Below are 20,533 nucleotides of genomic sequence, written 5' to 3' on the forward strand. Positions count from 1 at the left end.
CGGCTAGCTCGTAGTTCCTACGCCGCCGCCTGAAGGTTGTGCTTCTGTCTCATCGCCCCACCGCTTCAACGCTGTGGAGACCTCGTGAAAAAGAAGAGGTCAGAAGCCAGCTCTAGGTCTTCTGGACACAGGTCCAGAAACTGCAATGGATTTTTAAAACCCAATTCAAAAACTTTATTTTACCCTGTTAACCTTTCATTATCTTGCTTTCAGCCTAATGACAGCTTGTCAGTGTATCTTGAATTTCATTCATTCTATCTTCATCATATTAGCTTACAGCTTTACAATATCTACAAATTCAATAAGTGTATCTCTCCAACTCCATCCAAAGTGCTGAAAGAAAATACTGGGCAACACGTTTCAGTCTCGCTATGGGAATGCACTAGGGACATCCTCCTGGCTGACACAGAGACGTCCACCAACAGTTGTTTAAACAGCTGGGAACAAAAATGTCCACAGGTTCCCGTCACACTCTAATGAAAAGTGTTTCCTGATCCTAGAGAGCAACCTAGGGGTTCCCTTAGGACTAAACTACCAAAGTGCCATCTGATTTTCTGCTGCAACATCTGCCCGCAGCCTCCATGACTGAACTGTGGCCTTTGTTCATTGTGGCTGCAAATAAGCTTCCTAAAAGGTCTAAGAAGCATGCCAGGCAGTGATGTCATTAGGAGTTCCTCGTGAATTAGGAAGCCAAGCAGTCATGTGGAGTTTTACCAATTTCTCCCATGGTTTGTGACTACTGGTATGGAGAGAGGAGAGGAGCATATAAAAAAGGTATGGCTTTAAAAAAAAAAAGTTATGGTTACTGGCACCAGATCTTGTTTTCTAATACCATCCTCCAATAGAAGGATCCAGGGCTTCTGGGAGAAATGGCTAATTCTAGGACTGGGGCAGGAAATACACAAAATGAGCCTGAAGCCTTCTATAGTGCCAAAAAGGAAGGAAGCACACAGAGAAGAAATACAAAAATCTCCACAATGATAGGGTTCCGAGGGCCACAGGAACTGGCTTAAGGAGCTCCCAAGGACCAAAGATGAACACTTTAAACAACAAAATAAATTAGTATTGGATTACAGCCCAAACTATAAAATAAATATCCAAAAGTCCATACTGACATAAATAAATGGTAAAGTTAATAAATGGGGGACAATAAACAAATCTCCTGTATAGAAGAATTCCAAATAATTTATGCAGACACTCCATCCTCAAGGAAGTAGCACATAATTCCCATTGCTTAAGTGTGGGCTGCACATAGTGACTTCCTTCCAAAAGGATACAGTATAGAAAGAGGGGGGAAAGGGTAACTTCATAGTAGAGAAAACTGACAAAAAATACCACTGCAATGTGATCAAGTATGCTAAATGTACCCTCAATATTATGTGATGAAATGACATTTAATCTCTGTGGTCTTCCTCAAAAACCCATAACCTGAGCCTCATTATGAGAAAAACATTAGACTGAGGGACATTTTACAAAATACCTGACCAGTACTTCACAAACCATCAAGGTCATCAAAAATAAGCAGAGTCTGAGAATCTGGCATAGCCAAGAGATGCCTAAGGATTCATGGGAGCTAAATGTAGTGTGGTATTCTGGGTGGGGTCTTGGAACAGAAAAAAGGACATTAGGTAAAAACTAAGGAAATCTAGATAAAGTATGGAGTTTAGTTAATAATGTTTCAATATTGGTACATAATTGTGACAAGTGTAAAATATGAATGTAAGATATTGCTAGTAAGGGAAAACTGGGTGTGGAATACATGGGGACTCTCTCTTTTACAACTTTTTGGCAAATCTAAATCTATTCTAAAATACAACATTTATTGCAAGAAAAGGGGGTGGGCAGTGCACATGGTATATGTTTGTGTGACTGTGGATTGGGAAGGAGGGTTGGAGAGAAAGGAAAAGAAGTGTTGGAAAAACATATTCTAACTACTTGAACTATCTTCAGAAGTTGGCCTGTGTAAGATTTGACCTTTGAATAATAAGTTGAACAGTGGAATGGAAATTAGAGGTAAGTCATGCTTGTTACATGGAAAAATTCCAGCTTCTTAAATTTTTTGGTTCCATTCAAACCCTGAATCCTGTATTGTGGATTTAACTCTTTCTAAAACATCTTGTTTTACTTTTTTAATTGCTCTACTCATTTCACCCCAATTTCTATAGCATGAAAAGTTTTCAGAGACTATACCCATTAAGACAAAATATCCTAGTAATGACATTAACAAATGGTTTCCATAAATAGAGTTATTTACTTTTAACCAATTCCATGCTTGTGGTTTTATTGACTGAAAATCACATGCATGGTTGAGTAGCATTAACTGTATATATTAAATAGAGTAGACTGGCTGTTAGTACACTAGCCTGCATTCTTTAGAAAGAGTTGACGCTAGTCTCGTAGTAAAAGACATTTAATTTTCTCCATATGTAAGGCAATTGGTAAACCACAGGGGAATGACAAATGGAATTATGGCTTCTAAGGACACCTGTTTATTTTCATCCTGATTAATAATCAATTGTACTAATGACCTATATCATGGGTCTTCCCTATGGTTATGTGTATGAAATAGTGAAAGGGAAGGTTGCTGTGTTTTGCTGTGTAAGCATTCTGACTTCCCCTGTCGCAGACAGGCCTAGAGAAAACTGAAGGAGACAAAGCTTAACTTAGAGACCCTCAATCTCTTTTTTGTCGTTTTTTTCATTCCTTGATAAATGCTGACTCTCTCTATAGAAGGCAGATCCGACTAAAATCACTAATTAGCAATGGTAAATAAAGGAAATGTTCTTTAGCTATTTGGAAAACATTTCTCACCATCAATTCATATTCTGAGCACACTAGTAAGGTTTACAGTATCTCGCCTGGTCATGGTGGCTACTTTGAGAGGTTTGGGGGTCACAGTTGCCTAACTGACCCCCTCTGCCAGGGACCAGACTCCAGTGTCCATCAGCACCACGGTCACAGGCCAGCTGTGTGACAGTCAGCAGACGAGGGTGTAAGCCAGTGGCAGGGTCACAGAGGCAAGCTCCCACCAGGGCCACACTCAGAGGGGTCCACCCAGAAGCCTGGCAGGAACGTGCAGGACATCAAAGCCATCCTTAGAGGTAACATCAATGGCAATGCTGACATTCAACGAACGACACCATCAGCTCTTTAGCTGGGTATCATTTCCTCAAAGCACCCAGGGAGAAACACATTCTAACAGTGTAGGATGTACACTGTTAGAATGAACAGTTTTGACTTCCCCAAACAGCAATTTCACATGGCTGTGATCCAAGAGTGCAGTTAAGATGACCCCATTGCTCACTTTTTCCTCATGTCACTCATCAAAATTCCATTTATTTAAATGAGCTGGGGGAAAAAAAGGTGTACTAAATTGCCTTGGGTGAACTGAAATTGATAAAATATCTCCTAAAAGCAAGCAATTTATTCCCCTTTTTTTTTTAAGATTTATTTTATTTATTCCCCCCACCCTCATCCCGTTCCCCCATTGTCTGCTCTCTGTGTCCATTTGCTGTGTGTTCTTCTGTGTCTGCTTGTATTCTCCTTAGGCGGCTCCAGGAACTGATCCTGGGACCTTCTGGAGTGGGAGAGAGGTGATTACTCTCTTGTGCCACCTCATCTCTCTGTTCTGCTACATCGTCTTATTTTCTCTCCTCTGTGTCTCTTGTTCCGTCATCTTGCTGCGCCAGCTCTCCACATTGGCCAGCACTCCTGTGTGGGGCGGCTTTCCCGTGTGGGCCGGCACTCCACGTGGGCCAGCTTGCCCTTTCCAGGAGGTCCTGGGGATCAAACCCTGGACCTTCTATATTGTAGATGGGAGCCCAGTTGGTTAAGCCACATCCATTTCCCATATTCTCCTTCTTTCTTTATCATAAAGTCAAATCCTTGTCCTTCTCTACATTAATGATTCATACATTAAAGTCACTTGATGAGTGTGTTACAATGCAGATAGATTCCTGGGCCTTACTCCTGGAGGTTCTGATTCAGTATGTTTGAGGCCCCGCCCAGGGATCTGCATGTTAATGCGCCCCACGTTCACCCCAGGTGATTCTGATATAGCTGCACTGTGGACCATACTTTGAGAAACAATGCACTGAATCTACCAGGACCATGTTAAAGACTGTGGCCACGAAAAGCAAACTAAAATCACCAGTGAGCAGACTGTGACTGCCTCTGGAAATACGAGTGTTTCTGCAGATGGGTTCAGTACGACAGCCCTATCGCCCAATGGGCACTGCTTCTGCTTGCTGGGACTGGCCTATTTGAAATGAGCAGGGGGGAGCTGACACCACATTTACCAGCTGCAGTCAGCTGCCTCAGATCCCCCTGGGAGTCTTGCAAACTTACTTCTGCAGGTCTGATTGAGGGCTGATCCAAAGTGACCTGGTTTGCAGAGCTGGCAGTTTGGCCCCTGAGTGTTGTGCAGACATCTCAGGCACTCGCCTGTTACCCGGCTGCAGGACTCTGGATCAGTTACATCTATGTTGTTATTGCAGGCGCATGGACGGCAAGGTGCTCCTGAGATTCTTGGATTTCCATAGAAACCAGGAGAGCATTCTCCACATTGAATACCTGAAAGAGGGGTAGTGGAGAGGGGAAGGAATGAAAGGAGTGTGTGATGGTGGGTGGGGGCGGGATTTGATGTTGTAAATAGAGACTATTTGGACTCCTCTGGGCATGAGGAGAAGCTGCATATTTGGGCTGTCAGGAAAAGTATACTAAATTAAAACAAAATATTTATTTGTACTGATTATCCACTCAAAAATAAAAAGATTATTCAGAGCTAAAAGGATCTTGATGAAAAATGGATCCTAGTCTTTTCAAAAACTATGGAGCTGTGGTCCAAGCATTCCTAAATCTTTATATAACCAGGAACGGCCTGCAGTGCCCTAGGACCCACAGCTAATCTCAGACCCTGCTCTCCTTTCTGTTTCCCAACCCTCACCAGTTCCTAGAGGTGAAACAAGGCTAAAGGGAACACCCCGAAGCAGCCTTGAAAGGAAAGCCCAAATGACCACAGCCTGCGATGTGCATCTGGGAGTAAAGACTGGTGAGTGATGTTCTCTTAATGCAGGGGGTCTTAACCAGGTGCCTGTGGAGGGTCTACGGAAAGATTTCAGGGGGTCTGTGCGCTTGAACTGAAAAAAATCAACTTATTATCTTTATTTTCTCTGACCTCTAACTGAAATATAGCATTTCCTTCACTTATGAATGTATGTAATAAATTACAGTAGTATTCATTTCATATCACATTACAGTTGTTGCATATCTCAAAAAATCACTTCGCTCATCTGTACTTTGGGATTATGGTAGCTGTTAGACCCGATGCTAGTTTAGTGTCATAAAACTACCTGCCACTACATTCTGAGAAGGGGTCTGTGATTTTCACTTGACTGGCAAAGAGGTCTGTGGAACAAGAAAGATTAAAAACCCCTGTCTTAATACATGAGCCCTTGAGGGGGCTTTTAGAATGGCAGATGGAGCAATCATCCCTTCTCTCAGACTCTCTCTGTCCTAGTCCCTACGTAACTGCAGTTGTTTTGATGTCCAAACTGTGGACCACTCTCCACATTCTGGTTCATCCCAGATGAAATGCTCTTGTAGACACAAACGGCCTCAGTTCTAAAAAACTGACTCATCAAGCCAGATTGCACATGGGAAAGAGACTAAGGGAAGAGGTAAGGATTATCCAGAGACATGTGTCACCTTAGATTTAACAAATAAGAAAAAAATTAGCCATGTATAGATTATCATGATGGCAATTATCATGGAAGAAAATAATATTGCCATCTAAGTATGATTAAGTCAAGTAACTTCATAAGTTTTCTCCTTATTTGCATTATATATTGCAGTCATTTTTAAATTCCTCAAAGTAAAATTTTGATAAGAAGTTTGAATTAAGATTTATTCAGTGTCTGTACAAAGCCCAAATCACTGCCTCAAGACATCTGAAAAATGTTAAATCTGTGAAACATCAAACAGATTGCTTGGCATTACGCAAAGAAGACATTTGGCTGACTGATGAAAGTTTTTACTTTTTAATTGCTATGCCATACAGCCTTACTTAATATGTGATTGTTTTATTTTAAATAAATTAGTTTCATCTCACTCACTTGGTTGCTTTTCCAGAACGTTATTAAAAAACAATTACAGTGAAATGAGTTTTTAGTTCAGTCATTGGTTTTTGAATCATTCAAATTCTTTGCTCGGTAAAGCAGCAATTTACCAACTTGTTTCTTCCTACCATTAAGTGATTTCATATTCTGCTCCACTCATTTCTCCAAGGCAGGAAACTTAGGAAGATGTGATCATTTTTTTAGATAGCAATATCTGAATGACAGAATAATGATTGATGACCCAAACTGCATACCTGTATAACCCTGAAGACAATTGCAGATGACACCTGAGCTCCAAGGATTCTGATAACAGGAATGGGCAAAATACTGATTGCTTGAGGGAACATCTGGGCATGGGCAAGGATGACAGGATTGTCCTGAAGAAGGATTTCCATAGTAACCATCAACGCACCTATCAAGGCAATTAATTTTCTTTTACCAAAATGTTCCAGGAAAAAGCTCACACCTTAGCCAATGTGGATTTACTATACTTTAGGATGATGTGCCTCTCAAAACTCAATATTTTAAAAGATGACCATTTGCTCTGTAAAAGAATTTTTTGTTTTATATTGATAGTTCCAAAGTATAGTCATTAAACTCAATATAATAGCTCTTGATTACGTATCACATTTCAGGAACACAAAAAGCAAATGCTAGGCCTATGTGTGTTATTGATTTAATCAGACCTTTTTACGGCTATTTCAAGATTCCCCTACCCAGTAGCATTCATATCACACTTAAATATTGTTGAGTCTCTACTCAGTGGTCTTCCAGAGAGGGTAGTGAGATCAGAATGAGAGACAAAAAAATTAAAATAAAATTGCATATCCATTCCATACCTTTCACAGTTTCTTCCTGTTGTAAAACCTCCACAATTGAAACATGACCCTGTCTCTGGGTCACAAAATTCAGCAAATCCATTACAAGGGCAAGGACGGCAGTTGGGAAATCCAAAATAACCTGCCAGGCACTGATCACAATGGTGGCCGGTCACCTCTCCGTGACAGGAGCACTGTCCAGTTATTTGGTCACATAAAGTGTTCCTCGAACCTTGAGGATGACAGTGACATGCTGGAGAGAGCAAAGAGAAGCTGTGTTGGGGTTGTGGGGCATGCTGGTGATGATGAAAGTGTTACAGTTCTGATTTTGCATTCCCTAACTTATCATATCTTCTCAGTAAAAGTGAATAAAAGAAGCTCAGGCTGTATAGTGCTTAGAATTGAGCCTGGCATGTCTTAAGTTCCTGACAAATGTTTGTTAAATGACAATTCATTGATTCATTCAATAAACTGCAGTAGGACAGCATGTAATGAACAATTGGGCCTTATAAATGTTTATTGTTTTACAGACAAATTGATCAGGGAACATGCCTTTAATGACATAAACTTCAATGAGTTCATAATTTTTAAAAAGAAGCAAAAGAGAGGGAAAATGATGGGCAGGAATTTGTGGCCAGGAAATGACCAGGAGGGTGACCATCTCTGAGTCATGGCTGAAAAGATAGGGTCCCTGACCTGAAAGGAGATGAACTACCTGGACATTTTCACAGTTTCTGAGGCAGGATTCAGTGGGAAACACTGTTTTTTCCTAATTCTTTACCATTGTGAACAGATAGCTATAAAGCCTGAATAAGACAACACGAGGCCTAAATTATCAAGTATGAACAGAAGCCCTATCCAAGCCCTTACTAAAGGTGCCTGATGAAACGAGTTCCAAGGCTGTTTGCAACCCCAGCATGAGAATGGGTAATTTCCTCAGTTGGGGAGAGCCTACCTGTGAGGATAATGTCGTCCTTTTTCTTGACTTCCCAATCTCATCCATGTTTTAGCTTTTGCAGTCACAGGGTTTATGTGACAGATAGTGAAGTTGGATTTGTACAGCCAACTCCCTACATGGTGATCCCCCATTTTCCCCTGGGCTACTATTCATTTCATACAGAAGGCTCTGTACACAGTTGGTGCCCAATAAATAGATGAATGAAGTACGGTAGAAACTCTTCAGTACACTTTATCAGTGTAGACAGCCCAAATAATGTAGGCCAAATCCCTATATTCCCTCCCCTTTTAAATGCTCCCCACCATGTTGCCTGACTTAAAACTCCGAGGTTGTGAACAACCTTGTGTTTTGCTACGTACCGTGACAACCTTGCTGCCCCAAACCATAGCTTCCCGCTGAGCACCTGTCACAGCAGCGCCCAGCCACGCCAGGTCTACACTGGCACTGCCCTCCAAGCCGACTGCAGCTGGAACCGACTGAGCCCTGTGGGTGACACTGGCAGGCTGCAGGGAATGAAGGAAGGCAGTCAGAGCTGAAGGAAATGGGCAAGATTTACACAGATGACCAAAGCACCCTCATCCCCATCGTAGCTCTAGTTCACCTCTCGTTCACCTCTCTTTCATTTGGCACCTCACTAACCCTTAATGCATATTAAATGTAACATTACATTTCATTATTATTAATATGTAATAATAGGGACTGCTTCATAGGACATTGTAAAGATTGAATAGAATAATGCCTGTGAAGTACTTAGAACAGTGTTTGGTATATAGGAAGTGCACAATATACGCTATTTTAAAAAATTAACGAAAGGCTTAATTTTAAAAAATAATTGTTTTGATGTTATTTTTACTGGTAGTACCATTACTTCAATTCCTGACATTGTACGTTGGAGCCTGCCATGCTGGGGTGTACCTACTAGTTTTTTATTTTCTGTATTCCATTTTTCCTGAGATTCTGGGCACCCTGAATCCATAACCCTGTATTATTAATAAATGGAAAAAGCATTTACTTCATGAAGGAAGCCCAGGTTCCCATTTTAGCTGTTGCTTTATAATAGTGGTTCTCAAAATGGTGGTGTGTGTGCATGTATGTGTGTGATGTTCCCCCTCCAGGGACATTTGACAAAGTTTAGAAACATTTTTGGTTGTCACAACTCGGGGTGGGGGTGTTAGGGAGGGTGTTACTGGTATCAGTTGGGTAGAGGGCATGGATGTTAAACCTTCTACAAAAACAGCATCCCATTACAAAGAATTTTCTAACCCCAAATCTCAATAGCGCTGAGATTGAGAAACCTTGCTTTATAGCTAAGTGGCATGGGCAAAATTACATAACTTTTTTGGCCCCTCATACTATCATTTATTAAATGAAAATTTGGGGATGAAGGAAATAGTTTAGACTTCAGTCCAGCTCTAAAATTCTAGGATTCTAAATAAAATTTTTAGGACCATTGTTCCAGCAACCTAGCATTCCAGGGCTACTGGGGGCTCCTCTTCCATATACTTATTGTGCATTATGTTTCCACCACACACCAATAGATGGCTCTATGTATCTAATCACCATGTGATTGATAATTAAATCAGTTCTTTGGAATGGCTGCTAAAACAAATTAAATCAATTCACTCACATTCCAAAAGGCATTTATACAGAAAGGAGGGCTTCAGTAGAATCTGTTAAATGGATACTCACCCACTGCCCCATTGTGGAGCAAGGCAGACACGCTGACTATAAGTCTTTCACATGCGTCAGGGAGAACTTGAGGTCCCATTTCAGAGGCAAGCGCAACACAGTTGTACAGCTGATACTCATCTAGGTCCTGCTTGCTGCAGAAATTCTCCAGAGAGTTGATTTGTGGAATAAGACCAAGCTTTTGAAATAATGAGAAAAGAAGACTTAACTCAGTAGTTCAAGGTTTTAGTAGTAAAAGAAGAAATCTTTATGACCTATGAGAATAATGGTTCAAAATGACTCAATTCAATTCTTTAAATTGCTTAGGACTGCAGATTTTAAGACTTTAAATTTATTTAGGAAATCTTTAAATGTTTACATTTATTGATTAACTGTAGAAAATATATAATCATTGTTATATTTTAAACTTTCTAATGAATTTGTCTCAGACTTGAAAGACTTAACTAGGTTACGTGTGATAAATTAAGGAATTATGGCTTTGATAATGCATCCCAAAGTGTTACTGTCGAATTCTAATTTCACAAAATCCTCTTTAAAATTTTTTGACCTTTTCAAGTATACATGAACAGTGGTGCTCTATATCAAATGACACCTTACATCTGCATCTTGGATATTCCCAATATAGATGAACATATTAAAGGTTCTGATAACTCCCGCAGGAAAGATACTTTTTAAACCCAGTATTCCCACACTTAATTTAATCACTTGGTCCTATATCCAAATAATAGTTACAAATAACCCATAAAACTAACACTTCACAGATATATTTTGGGATTTGCCAGCTTAGACCATAAAGCTATATGGGGACAAATACCTCATTATAAGTTTATTCTCAAATAGGAATCATCTGTAGTTTAATATCTATGTGCAGAAAAGCTATTCAGTTATATTTCTTGAGAAGACCTTATCTAAGCTCTGATGTATTAAAATACTAGTTAAAATGTTTATTAATGAATTGGATTTTATAGTGGGGAGTATACGATGAGCATATTGATTACACCAAGTTGGTCATTTGGAACACTAGTGGAAAAAATAGCATTGAAAAATAGCTTTAATTCAGCAAAAATTAGAAGTCTGTACATGGCACAGATAGATCTCCTCTGGTCTTCGTTTTGTTCTTGTTTTCTCCCTATAGAACTAGTTTCCCGGGTCCATTATGTTAATGGTCTCCAGTCCTTCCCTGATTGTCCTCGGACACAGCCAACTGGCAGAATATCAACCCTGGATGTCTATTTCAAAGTGTCTCCTGCTTCTGAGCTTCTAACCTCATTCTCCCTGCACTCTCATTTGTGCAGCTGCCTCTTATTCCTCATACTTTGCGGAGAAAATAGACCCAAAGTGGTGGACCTCCTCTGAAACTCCAGGCTCCCAGGGATGGCCACCTGTCCTACGCTAGGCACTTAGTAAGAAAGACGTATTACAGTGCCAGAGGCATCCCACTGCCCCCTCCCTTCAGGAATCTTTTCTGTGGACCATGCTTGCTTTCTTCAAACTCTTCCTCTCGACTGGCATTTAAACATGCTTAAGCTTCTCCCATCTTGCAGAATCTCCCCTTTTGATCTCATATATTCCTCATGCCACTGTCCCCATCTTTGCCCTTTGTCTCCTTGACACCAAAACTTTTTGAAAAAAGTTTTTTCCTTAAGCCAGAGAATAATCTAGGGACTGAATAACACAGTGAACCCAGAGGTAGATTAGAATTGTGGTTGATGGTACAGATAGATGCAAGAGTGTCCTTCTGTGAGCTACAGTGGATGTATGTCACTACTGCAGGGTGGTGGGAATGAGAAGAATGGGAAAAATACACTTGGTGTGACCTATTGACTGTGATTAACAGCAATATTGTAATATTCTTGCATCAATGCCAAAGACTGTGTTGATAATGGGTGATATGGAAAGAGTGTGCCAAATGTATACTATAGACCAAAGTTGGTGTTATTAGTCTGATGATATTATCTTATAATCTGTAACAAATGTTCCACCATGGTGTGGTTCATTGGTGAAGGGGTGTTACATGGGAATTCTACACATGTGTATGATTGTTTTGCAAGTTCACAACCTCTGTGATAAAAATATATTTTTTAAAAAATAGGGTGAGGTGGGGGAAAAAATACACCAAATGTAAGATAGGGAGTATGGTTAGTAGAAATGATTTGATGATGCTCTTACATAGTTTGTAAAAACGTTTCACAACAGTGCAAAGTGGTGGTGGAGGGGTGATGTATGAGACCTCTGTATGATGTTATGTATGTTTATTTTGTAAATTCACAATCTTTACGATATACTTATTGTTTATGTATGCTCATGTGTGAATGATATATTTCAATAAAAAATGTATTTTAAAAAATGGGTGAGTTGGGGGGAAAATAAACCAAATGTAATAGAACTATAGTTTGTAGTAACATTTTGATGATGCTCTTGCATAGTTTATAACAAATGTGTCATAATAATGCAAAGTGTTGGTGGAGGGGTGATGAATGGGACCCCTGTATGATGTTATGCCTGTTTATTTCATTAGTTCACAACTTTTAATATATACTTACTGTTTATGTATGTCCATGTATGAATGATATACTTCAATTAAAAATATATTTTTTAAAAAGTTCTTTTATTGCTCTTCCCCATGGCCTGCTTTCCCATTCACTCTTCAAGCTGATGCAATTCTCTTTCACTATTTCTTCCCCCTGCCATCCCTAAATATTGGGGTTCCTCAGAGTTCTCTCATGGGCTCTGTTTTACTCCATGGCTACTTCCTAGGTGATCAACACAATGCTGAGTTTTGGGTACCATCCATAGGTTGCTGACATCTGAATTTAGTTCTGCTCAGATCTCAGTCATGAACTCCAAATCTACACAGATCTAATTGCCCACTGTTGTCCCACTGGCACCACAAACCAAACACATCTGGCACTTGCTTTCCTTTCTGTGTCTTTTCTCAGTAAATAATGCCACCACCCACCAAGATGCTAAGTACAGGAAACTGATCCTATTTGATTCCTCTCTCTCCATCATCATAACTCCCCACCTACCCCACACTCCACACTCATCAAATCAATCACAAGCCTTGCCAATTTTACCTCTAAAATGCATTTAGCATGCATTTGTTGTGGCTCATTCCCCTGCCATGTCCCTAATTCAGGCCACCTAGAGTATCTGAGTGGCAGCCCACGAGATGTCCCAGCTTCTATACCTGCAGCCCCCAATCAATTTTCTATACTATGGTCCCTTTTAGATACAGTTTGTTCAGAGAACTCTCTCCTTAAAACTTTTCAATGGCCTCTCATTGCTTTGGGATACAATTAAAGCTTTATCTCTTTTAATTCTGCTATTCCTATGTTCACCCCCACCGCCTCCACCTACTGGTTCTCAATATGGGAGCATTTGGAAATTCCCAGGAGTAGTTTTGGTTATCACAGTAATTGGGTGGAAGCATTACTGAAATAGAGTGGGTGGGGTTCAGAAATGCTAGACATTGTGGGATGCTCAGGGCATCCTCACAAAATGGAAAATCATCCAATTGTTCCCAATAGCTTTTTGTTCCACAGAACAGTCAGGAAGGAGAAAACCCTGTTTGTAATTATCTGAGCTGAGAGTCTAATTCTATGCTTTTTAAATGTGTAAAATTAAATGGGTGGTGTGTTTTTTTTTTGCACAGTTTTTATATGAACTGAAATTTTCAGGGATGCAATTACCATGCAAACCAAGGGAAGACTATATTTTGTTTTGAACTTTATCAAGATATGTTTATCATTTCAGAGAATTCTACTACCAATGACAATGCTGTTCAAGATACTTAAGTCACCAACACAACTGTTTTAGGCTGCCCTTGTAGCTGTCTGCTACATAGTGATTCTAAGTGTATGAGCATCTCCCTACTTCATATGTCTTCTGTGTGCAGATCCATATTGAAGTACATATAATTTCTTTGTTTTTTGACCATGGTTTAACTTAGAGCATATTATTTCTTTATAACTTATTTTAATTTCTGTGTAATAATATTAGTGCATGACACAGAGATTATTTGGAAGTTATCTAAGCAGATAAGCTAGAATACCTATGAATTTCATTTTAAGATAGTAGAGGTTGTTACAAAATATTTGTAATTGAGAGAGGAGGTTGGAGCAGATGAAGTTGATAATTGCTGCTTGAGCCATACTATGCCTTTCAGACCAGTGCCTGCCTGTATCTCCTGGTACCTCCCATCATACTGTCATTGCCTGTTGAATTTTCTGCAATAAAAATTAGCCCTAGGCTGGCTGGAATGATGTTTGTCTTGTTTACACCTGTCCCTTCCACAGTGTCTAATTTACAGTAAGTGCTTAGTAAAAATGTATATATAGAGAAGTATATATACATCTCTACCATTGTATCTATAAGCTGATACTGACTTAAATCTGCATTCACCAAACACAAGCCAAGGGGGAGGAGGTGCAGAAGAAAGCCAGATAGGACAGGGCTGGGGATGAGGGCAGCCAACCAGTGACAATTACTTACAGCTCTTGGTCTAAGCTGGTTGAGAGTTGGCTGTTCCTAGAATAGAGCAGCTGAACCAGATGACAAGGATCCCAGGAGAGTGTGAGCCTTTCCACAGTTTAAAAGGAGAATGGCAGTTTTATATTCTAAAATGCTTAATATACTTTTGAGACTAAATATTTTGATGGAAGCACATATCATAAATAAGGGCAATTGAAAACAAATTTAAAACATGCTTGTCAAATAAAGAGGCATTTGTGCAGAAGGTGCATCCAGAATTGAACATAGGTTTCATCTGGTCTTTTTGGTGATGCATCTTGATTTTTGATGCAAAGGTTAATCTGGGCTAAAGAGAAGAATGAAGTTTGAAAGGGGCATGTCCTAAGCAGTCAAGTATCTTCCCAGAGTAGCAAATTTGGTGATGTAGAATTACCCACTTAAGTCTGTATTAATACATATCTTATGACTTTCTCTACTGGACATCCTTGGTCAGGGACAACAGGGGACACTGTTGGGGCCCTGCCCAGATACTCTTTGGCAAGCTGGTGTACTCACCCCCTTGCTGCCATGAACATTGGCTGCTAGAGACTCATAGCTGTCCCTTCTCCAGAAAACTACTCTCAATCGCCTTGTCCAAGATTTATTTCTCCAAGGGGTAGGAGGTGATGAGTTTGCAACCAATGACTTGAGAGCACACCAGCCCACCCTTTTGCCTCAAGGCAGACCAACTCTGTGTGTGAAACTACAGTTCTGTAGAGACCACATCTTTGCTTGGTTCCTTCCCCTGTCCTATCCTATTTCCCTCACTCCTCTTCTCCCCAGAGCATGCCCTCAAAAAAGCATGTGCACCAGAGTCCTTGTCTCAGCTTCTGCTTCTAGACAATCTGACCTAAAACAGGGATCTAGGGCCTCTTCTGAGGGTTCTGCTGGTGTGCCAATATCAGGTTGCTCTCTTAATTTTTACCCAGGGTTTCCCTTAGTTATATGTAAAAGAATGATTGCTTGCAAACTGAACAAATGGATTATATATATATATATTTAAATGGATATATATATTTAATATATAGAGATGATGCAACAACAAAGAGATACAGATTGCCAGTGCCACTGACAAGAATATAAGCGGACACAGAAGAACATAGAGCAAATGGACACAGAGAGCAGACAACTGGGGAGAGAAATAAATAAAAATAAATCTTAAAAAAAAAAAGCAGAGTGTGTATAAAATGGTAATTTACAAAATAAGAATAATTAGATGGGATTTCTTCCCCAAACTTTCTGTAAAGCCAGTAAGCTGTAGTGACACAGCGAAGACTCTACAACCAGGCAATCTTGCTCTGATTCCTTACTACTTGTGCACTAAATCTTTGGCCCTAGGGCTCAGTTCTGTCATCTGGGCATAATGATAGTACCAACCTCAGAAGGCTGTTGCAAAGATTAATTGATATTTGTGTAAAACACTTCAAACCCTTTCTGGCACATAGTGTTATATAGATTTGCAGTTGTTATTAGGTGACTTTTATAATGAGACACAAGGCTCATTTTATAATTAAGCAAATACATTCTACTTTTCAAGTAGACCAGAGTCTTACAAGTAGAACTCTAGAGAAGCTCATTTTAGAAGGAAGTATCCACAAAGCTACTTACAGAATCAACCAGGATAGGTGAGTGAGCAGGGAACTCTCCTTCCAAAGACTGAGAAAAATAGACATCTATGGAATACTGTACGTCTGGTTCTAAACAGATGGGTGTGGGAAGCAGTACAATTCTATATTAAGAGAAAAAAATGAAAATTCAGTGACAGAAGCATAGTTATATAACCTAAGTGGCACTTGCATGTGATCGAGTTCACCTGTGTGCTGAGGAGGGTTCCAGTGTCAGGCTGGGGCCAGCTCTAGATCAGCACAGGTGGGTTGGCTGGATAGCCAACTCACTCAGATTCGCTGAGGCTTTTCCATAAGATTGCACCAAATAGGAAAGCCTTAGAAACTATTGGCTGTAGGTTGTCACAACAACTCTGGGGAAAGGATGGGACCGCTGTCCTTCATCCTATCTGCCAGACTAATATCAACAGGCTCGCTTTTATTTTGCTATGAATCATTGATGAGGCAAATTGGTGGCCTTAAAAGTAGTAGCTTTTTACCTCACAGATTCTCATCTGCTTGAGAGAACTCAAGCTGAATATTTTACCCTTATTTTTCACGTAGCATTTCACTTTCTCACATTTCAAGGCCATCTGGGGGAAGCAAAAGGAACAGTCACGATTTAGAGTCAGGAAATCTGGGTTGCAATCCTCTCTGCTATACACTAGTTCTAAGACTTGGGCAAGTTATTTAAATGTTCTCAGGTGCTCCCTTCTCAGCAGAGGAAGATAATAGCTACCTTATAGAGTTGTTAAGAAGAATAAATGTGATATTAAATGTAAAGCATGGGCTAGCACACAGTAAGAACTCAATACATTTTATAGGCCCTTTCAATAACCCTCCTTCTCCCACTTAGCTCCCAGGCACAAATTATTGATATCAGAATAAAATTCTGAGAAACCTTCAAAGTGTGGGGAAAGTTCCCGGGCATACCTGGCAGCTGCTGGTAAGGCAAAAGACAGAGGCTTGAGGGTGGTGGGTGTGCAGTGCCTGCTCACTCCATGGGGGTTAACCACGACCTGGACAGCCCAGTCAGCTGTTGACTAGACAGACAAGAAATAAGAACATGTCACCGTGAGCATGCAAGAGCTTGACACTACACACGTATACACAAGGGATAGTATGTGGAACTGAATGTACATAAACTCATTTGGAAAGTAGAATTTTGGACCTGAAAGAAGTCTTAGAGTGTCACTCAAATCCAACTCTATGGTGCCAGAATTGTGATCCAGGATGAAAGAATATTGCTTCTGGCTAATAGCTATAGTTTGTGGGCCTGGGAAAACCCTGGCACTACTGGCAGGTCTAACCTATAATCCCTGTCTCTGAAAGATTTTGCTAATTCATTGTGTCATGGGTTCACAGAACAAAAACTGACAATTTGGAATCCTCCACAAAAGGAGATATGTGTGTTTATATACACACACACATACACACTAATTACCTAATTTCTAGAAGCCTTACAATTTGGGAAAAGCTCTTAAACTGTCAGAGATGTGTTTTCTCTACAAATAAATATATGTTTTTCTTTTTTAATGACTTTATTATCACATTCGAAGGTCAAAATTCACTGAAGACCTTTGGCTTCCATTTGTAATTGAGAAACTGAAGACTATTCCATATTAAAAGTTTCAAAGTGGACCTGCAGTTCTAATCATGTGACCTACAAAATTTGGTCCTTACAGGGACGTTGAGGGCTCTGAGACCAGCCCCAGTCATAGAAAATATTTTTCAGGGAAGATGGTCCATGGTGTTTCCAATTATCAAAAGGGTGAGTGAAAAAAAACAAAGGTTAAGAACCAGTGCCACAGATCAAGTATTTTTCGACTTTTCAAGTATTTGGTTTTTATTCTGTCTTAGCTATTTCTCAAAAGTGGAGGCCGAAGGAGCAGTTAGCTCTCAGTCTCTCTCCTGTTGTAGGATAAAATCCAAATGCATATAAATACTTCTAACACAATAAATGCCTCTTATGCATACCCTAGGAGTTGAAATCTTTGCACATGTGTTACTTCATTAAATTTTTAAAATAAACTCCCAGGAGGCCAGGATTTGTGTTATTTTAGTTTTTTATTGTTCTTCTACAGTTCTTATTCATTTGCCACTTCCTTTAGCCTAGTAACTTAAACATATGACTCCAATTTTAGCTTCCCTCCTTGGATAAACCACGTGTGCGTATGGCTCACTGTGTTGCTTCAATATCTTTAGTGACCCCTTTGGTTTTTAATGCTCTCCAGATGTTCTACTTTTGCACATTGTTTTATGATCAACCTACCTAGCAAGGCTAAAATGGAAACAGCTGAAGAATGTCATTCTGACTGCCTTTTACCACTGAGTAAGTTGGAGTTTAAAGATACCTGAATTTCATAGCGAATGGTGATAGCAAAGTCCATGGGAAAAGGAATATTGTTGACGGCAAATCTCAAGCCTGCCCCGGGGAGAACTCTGGCAAATCCAGGTCCAGTCCATGTAACAGGTTTCCCAGGAATCGGCTCTCGGAAAACAACGTGAACAGCAGGTGCCTGGTCGAAAGTTGGCAAACCCTAAAATAGGAGAGGAAAATAAGTGGCTTTTCCTACAGCCATAGCCTGGAAGAGTTAAGAAGAAAATGTATTTTCTGATGTGTATACAACCCATCTGAGCCCTGGATGAATTATTCCAATCAGGATACAGTCTAGAATGCTGCTGAGGATATATGCTGAAACTGCAGTTTTGGAACATGTGTCACTGTATAGAACGATTGATTTAAAAGCAGTGCCACTGAAAGTCACTTTAATTTTGGGCACCCCACCTGCTAATGAACTGAGAAAATTCCACATTCATGACCTTGGGTTTTCTCAGATATGACTGTGGAGTTCTGGCCAAAATATGGAGGGTAAGAGAATATTCCCATGCCTAAATAACAGATCTTGCGTAATTGTGCATGGCAACAAGAAAATCCACATGGATTTATTTATTAAATACTTCTTCCATGCAAACATGAGAAATGCTCCTCTTCTCTCTTCTTGGAACATGTCAAGCACAAACTCCTAACGCACAATCTATGGATTAGTCCCTGCGGTCTCTAAAGTTGATGTCAGGCTGGGGCCATCTGGACTCTAGAGATAAAACCTCTTTAATTGCTTTTGCATCTGCCTCTCCACACTACTGCCTCCACCCTAACTTTGACTTGCTACTTTTTGCCTGTTTTGCTTGAAGTCTCCTGGCTATTCCTTCCACTCTTTCCCCTGTTCAACACAAATCACACATCCCTGCCAACAAAGCATTTAAAACTCTTCCCAGCTGCCAAATAGAACACACAAGTTACTTAGCTTGGGCTTCAAGTTGCTCTGTGATCTACCCAAATTGCCTTTCTGGCTCCTCTCTTCCCTCTGTAAGAATAGGGGCATATGAGGGTCAGGTAATAAATGGAGTTCTGGCCCAGGTCCTTTTTACAATGGGTCCACTGGCTTCACAGACCTCCCCCCAACTGATCACTTCCCCAATCAGTTCCTAAAAGTATGATTGGGACAGATCTGCCTAGCAGTTGGCATTGGTTTCTGGACTTGTAGAGTAAGAGGTCTCATAGCATGAAAGGCTAAGTATGTTTATCCTCCAAGCCAAGAAAGTAAATAAAAGACAAAAAGCAGAGTCACCCTTAAAGTGTCACTCCTAAGATTTAAAGGATGAAGGGGTGGTGTTTCTTGTCGTACATCCATTTAATTCACCAATCTGGTCCCTGCAGAACTTGGATGGATACAGTGAATTACTATAAACTTCACCAAGATGTAGCCCCACTGGCAATGGTTGTGCTGGGTGGAGTATCTTTATCATTGCATATCAGTACATATTATGCCGCTATTGATGCAGAAAATGTACTTATTTCCATACCCATGAGTAAGAAGGAACAGAAGTGATTTGTATTCACTCTGGATGGGCAACAGTGTACATTCACAGTCTTGCCCCAGGGCTAAGTTAATTCTCCTACTCTCTATCACAATGTAGCACAGAAGAATCTGGACCATCTGGATCGTCTCCAGAATATTACATTGATCTCCTATATTGAAGGATAGTAAAATGGGTCCCTTGGTCCAAGGCAATGCTATGCGTTCTCACACTGTGTTAACCAGACACTGTGACCTTAGTCAGCACGACTCTCCGAGGGCTCACTGAGCATCTCATTCATGAATATGGGAGACACACATCATCTCAAAACAAGGGACCCATTTTATAGCAAAAGAAGTACAGCAACGGGCATGTGACTTTGGGATCTATTGCTCCTGCACAAACCAAACCATCCAGAAGATGCTAATGTGAGTGGAATGGGGCCCCTTAAAGATGCAGCTGAAACATCAGTTTCAGCAGCTTAGAAATGACACGCTGTCATAATGGGCACTATTCTTTAGGATGTTGTTTTTAACCAATGTCTTTTTATTATGGCAGTGTGTCTCAAAGACATAGAATATATGGACTTGGGAACCAAGTAGGAGTAGCCATGCTCACCTTCAGCCCCAGTGACCAAGTGGAACTTGCGCTTCCTGTCTCAGCAATTTTAGGCTCTGTGTGTCTAGAGTTCTTTATTCCTGGAGAGGGACGCAGAGGTCCACTAACCTTAAAGCTATGGCTGCTGCTTGATCACTTGGGCTCCCCATGCCAGTAAACCAGCAGGCAAGGAAGGAGTTACCATAACTGGTAGGGCTGTTGCTATAAACTGGGCAGATAAGGAATATGTATGGCACAGAGTGATTTACTCGGGCACCCTGGGTTCACCTGTGCACATGGCCTGATAAGGTCATGGAAACCAGGAGGTCAGATCCCCAAGAGATGAGGATCTGTGTCATCCTACCAGTCAATCCTACC

The 20,533-nt window shown here is 40.4% G+C and overlaps 1 protein-coding gene across 1 annotated transcript in view; it reads right to left on the bottom strand.

Annotated features, from left to right (window-relative positions):
• The window catches only part of LAMB4 (laminin subunit beta 4), a 106,375-nt gene that overhangs the window by 28,863 nt on the left and 56,979 nt on the right, over window positions 1-20,533 (bottom strand). The window contains exons 15-22 of the mRNA XM_058297165.1: window positions 18,052-18,237; window positions 16,631-16,740; window positions 15,702-15,822; window positions 9,582-9,759; window positions 8,252-8,395; window positions 6,956-7,187; window positions 6,371-6,528; window positions 4,348-4,572 (exon numbers count right to left, since the gene is read on the bottom strand). Coding sequence (XP_058153148.1) covers window positions 4,348-4,572; window positions 6,371-6,528; window positions 6,956-7,187; window positions 8,252-8,395; window positions 9,582-9,759; window positions 15,702-15,822; window positions 16,631-16,740; window positions 18,052-18,237 — 1,354 coding nt within the window. The remainder of the gene's footprint in view (window positions 1-4,347; window positions 4,573-6,370; window positions 6,529-6,955; window positions 7,188-8,251; window positions 8,396-9,581; window positions 9,760-15,701; window positions 15,823-16,630; window positions 16,741-18,051; window positions 18,238-20,533) is intronic.

Source organism: Dasypus novemcinctus, chromosome 5 (assembly GCF_030445035.2).
Source record: "Dasypus novemcinctus isolate mDasNov1 chromosome 5, mDasNov1.1.hap2, whole genome shotgun sequence".
NCBI lineage: Eukaryota > Metazoa > Chordata > Mammalia > Cingulata > Dasypodidae > Dasypus > Dasypus novemcinctus.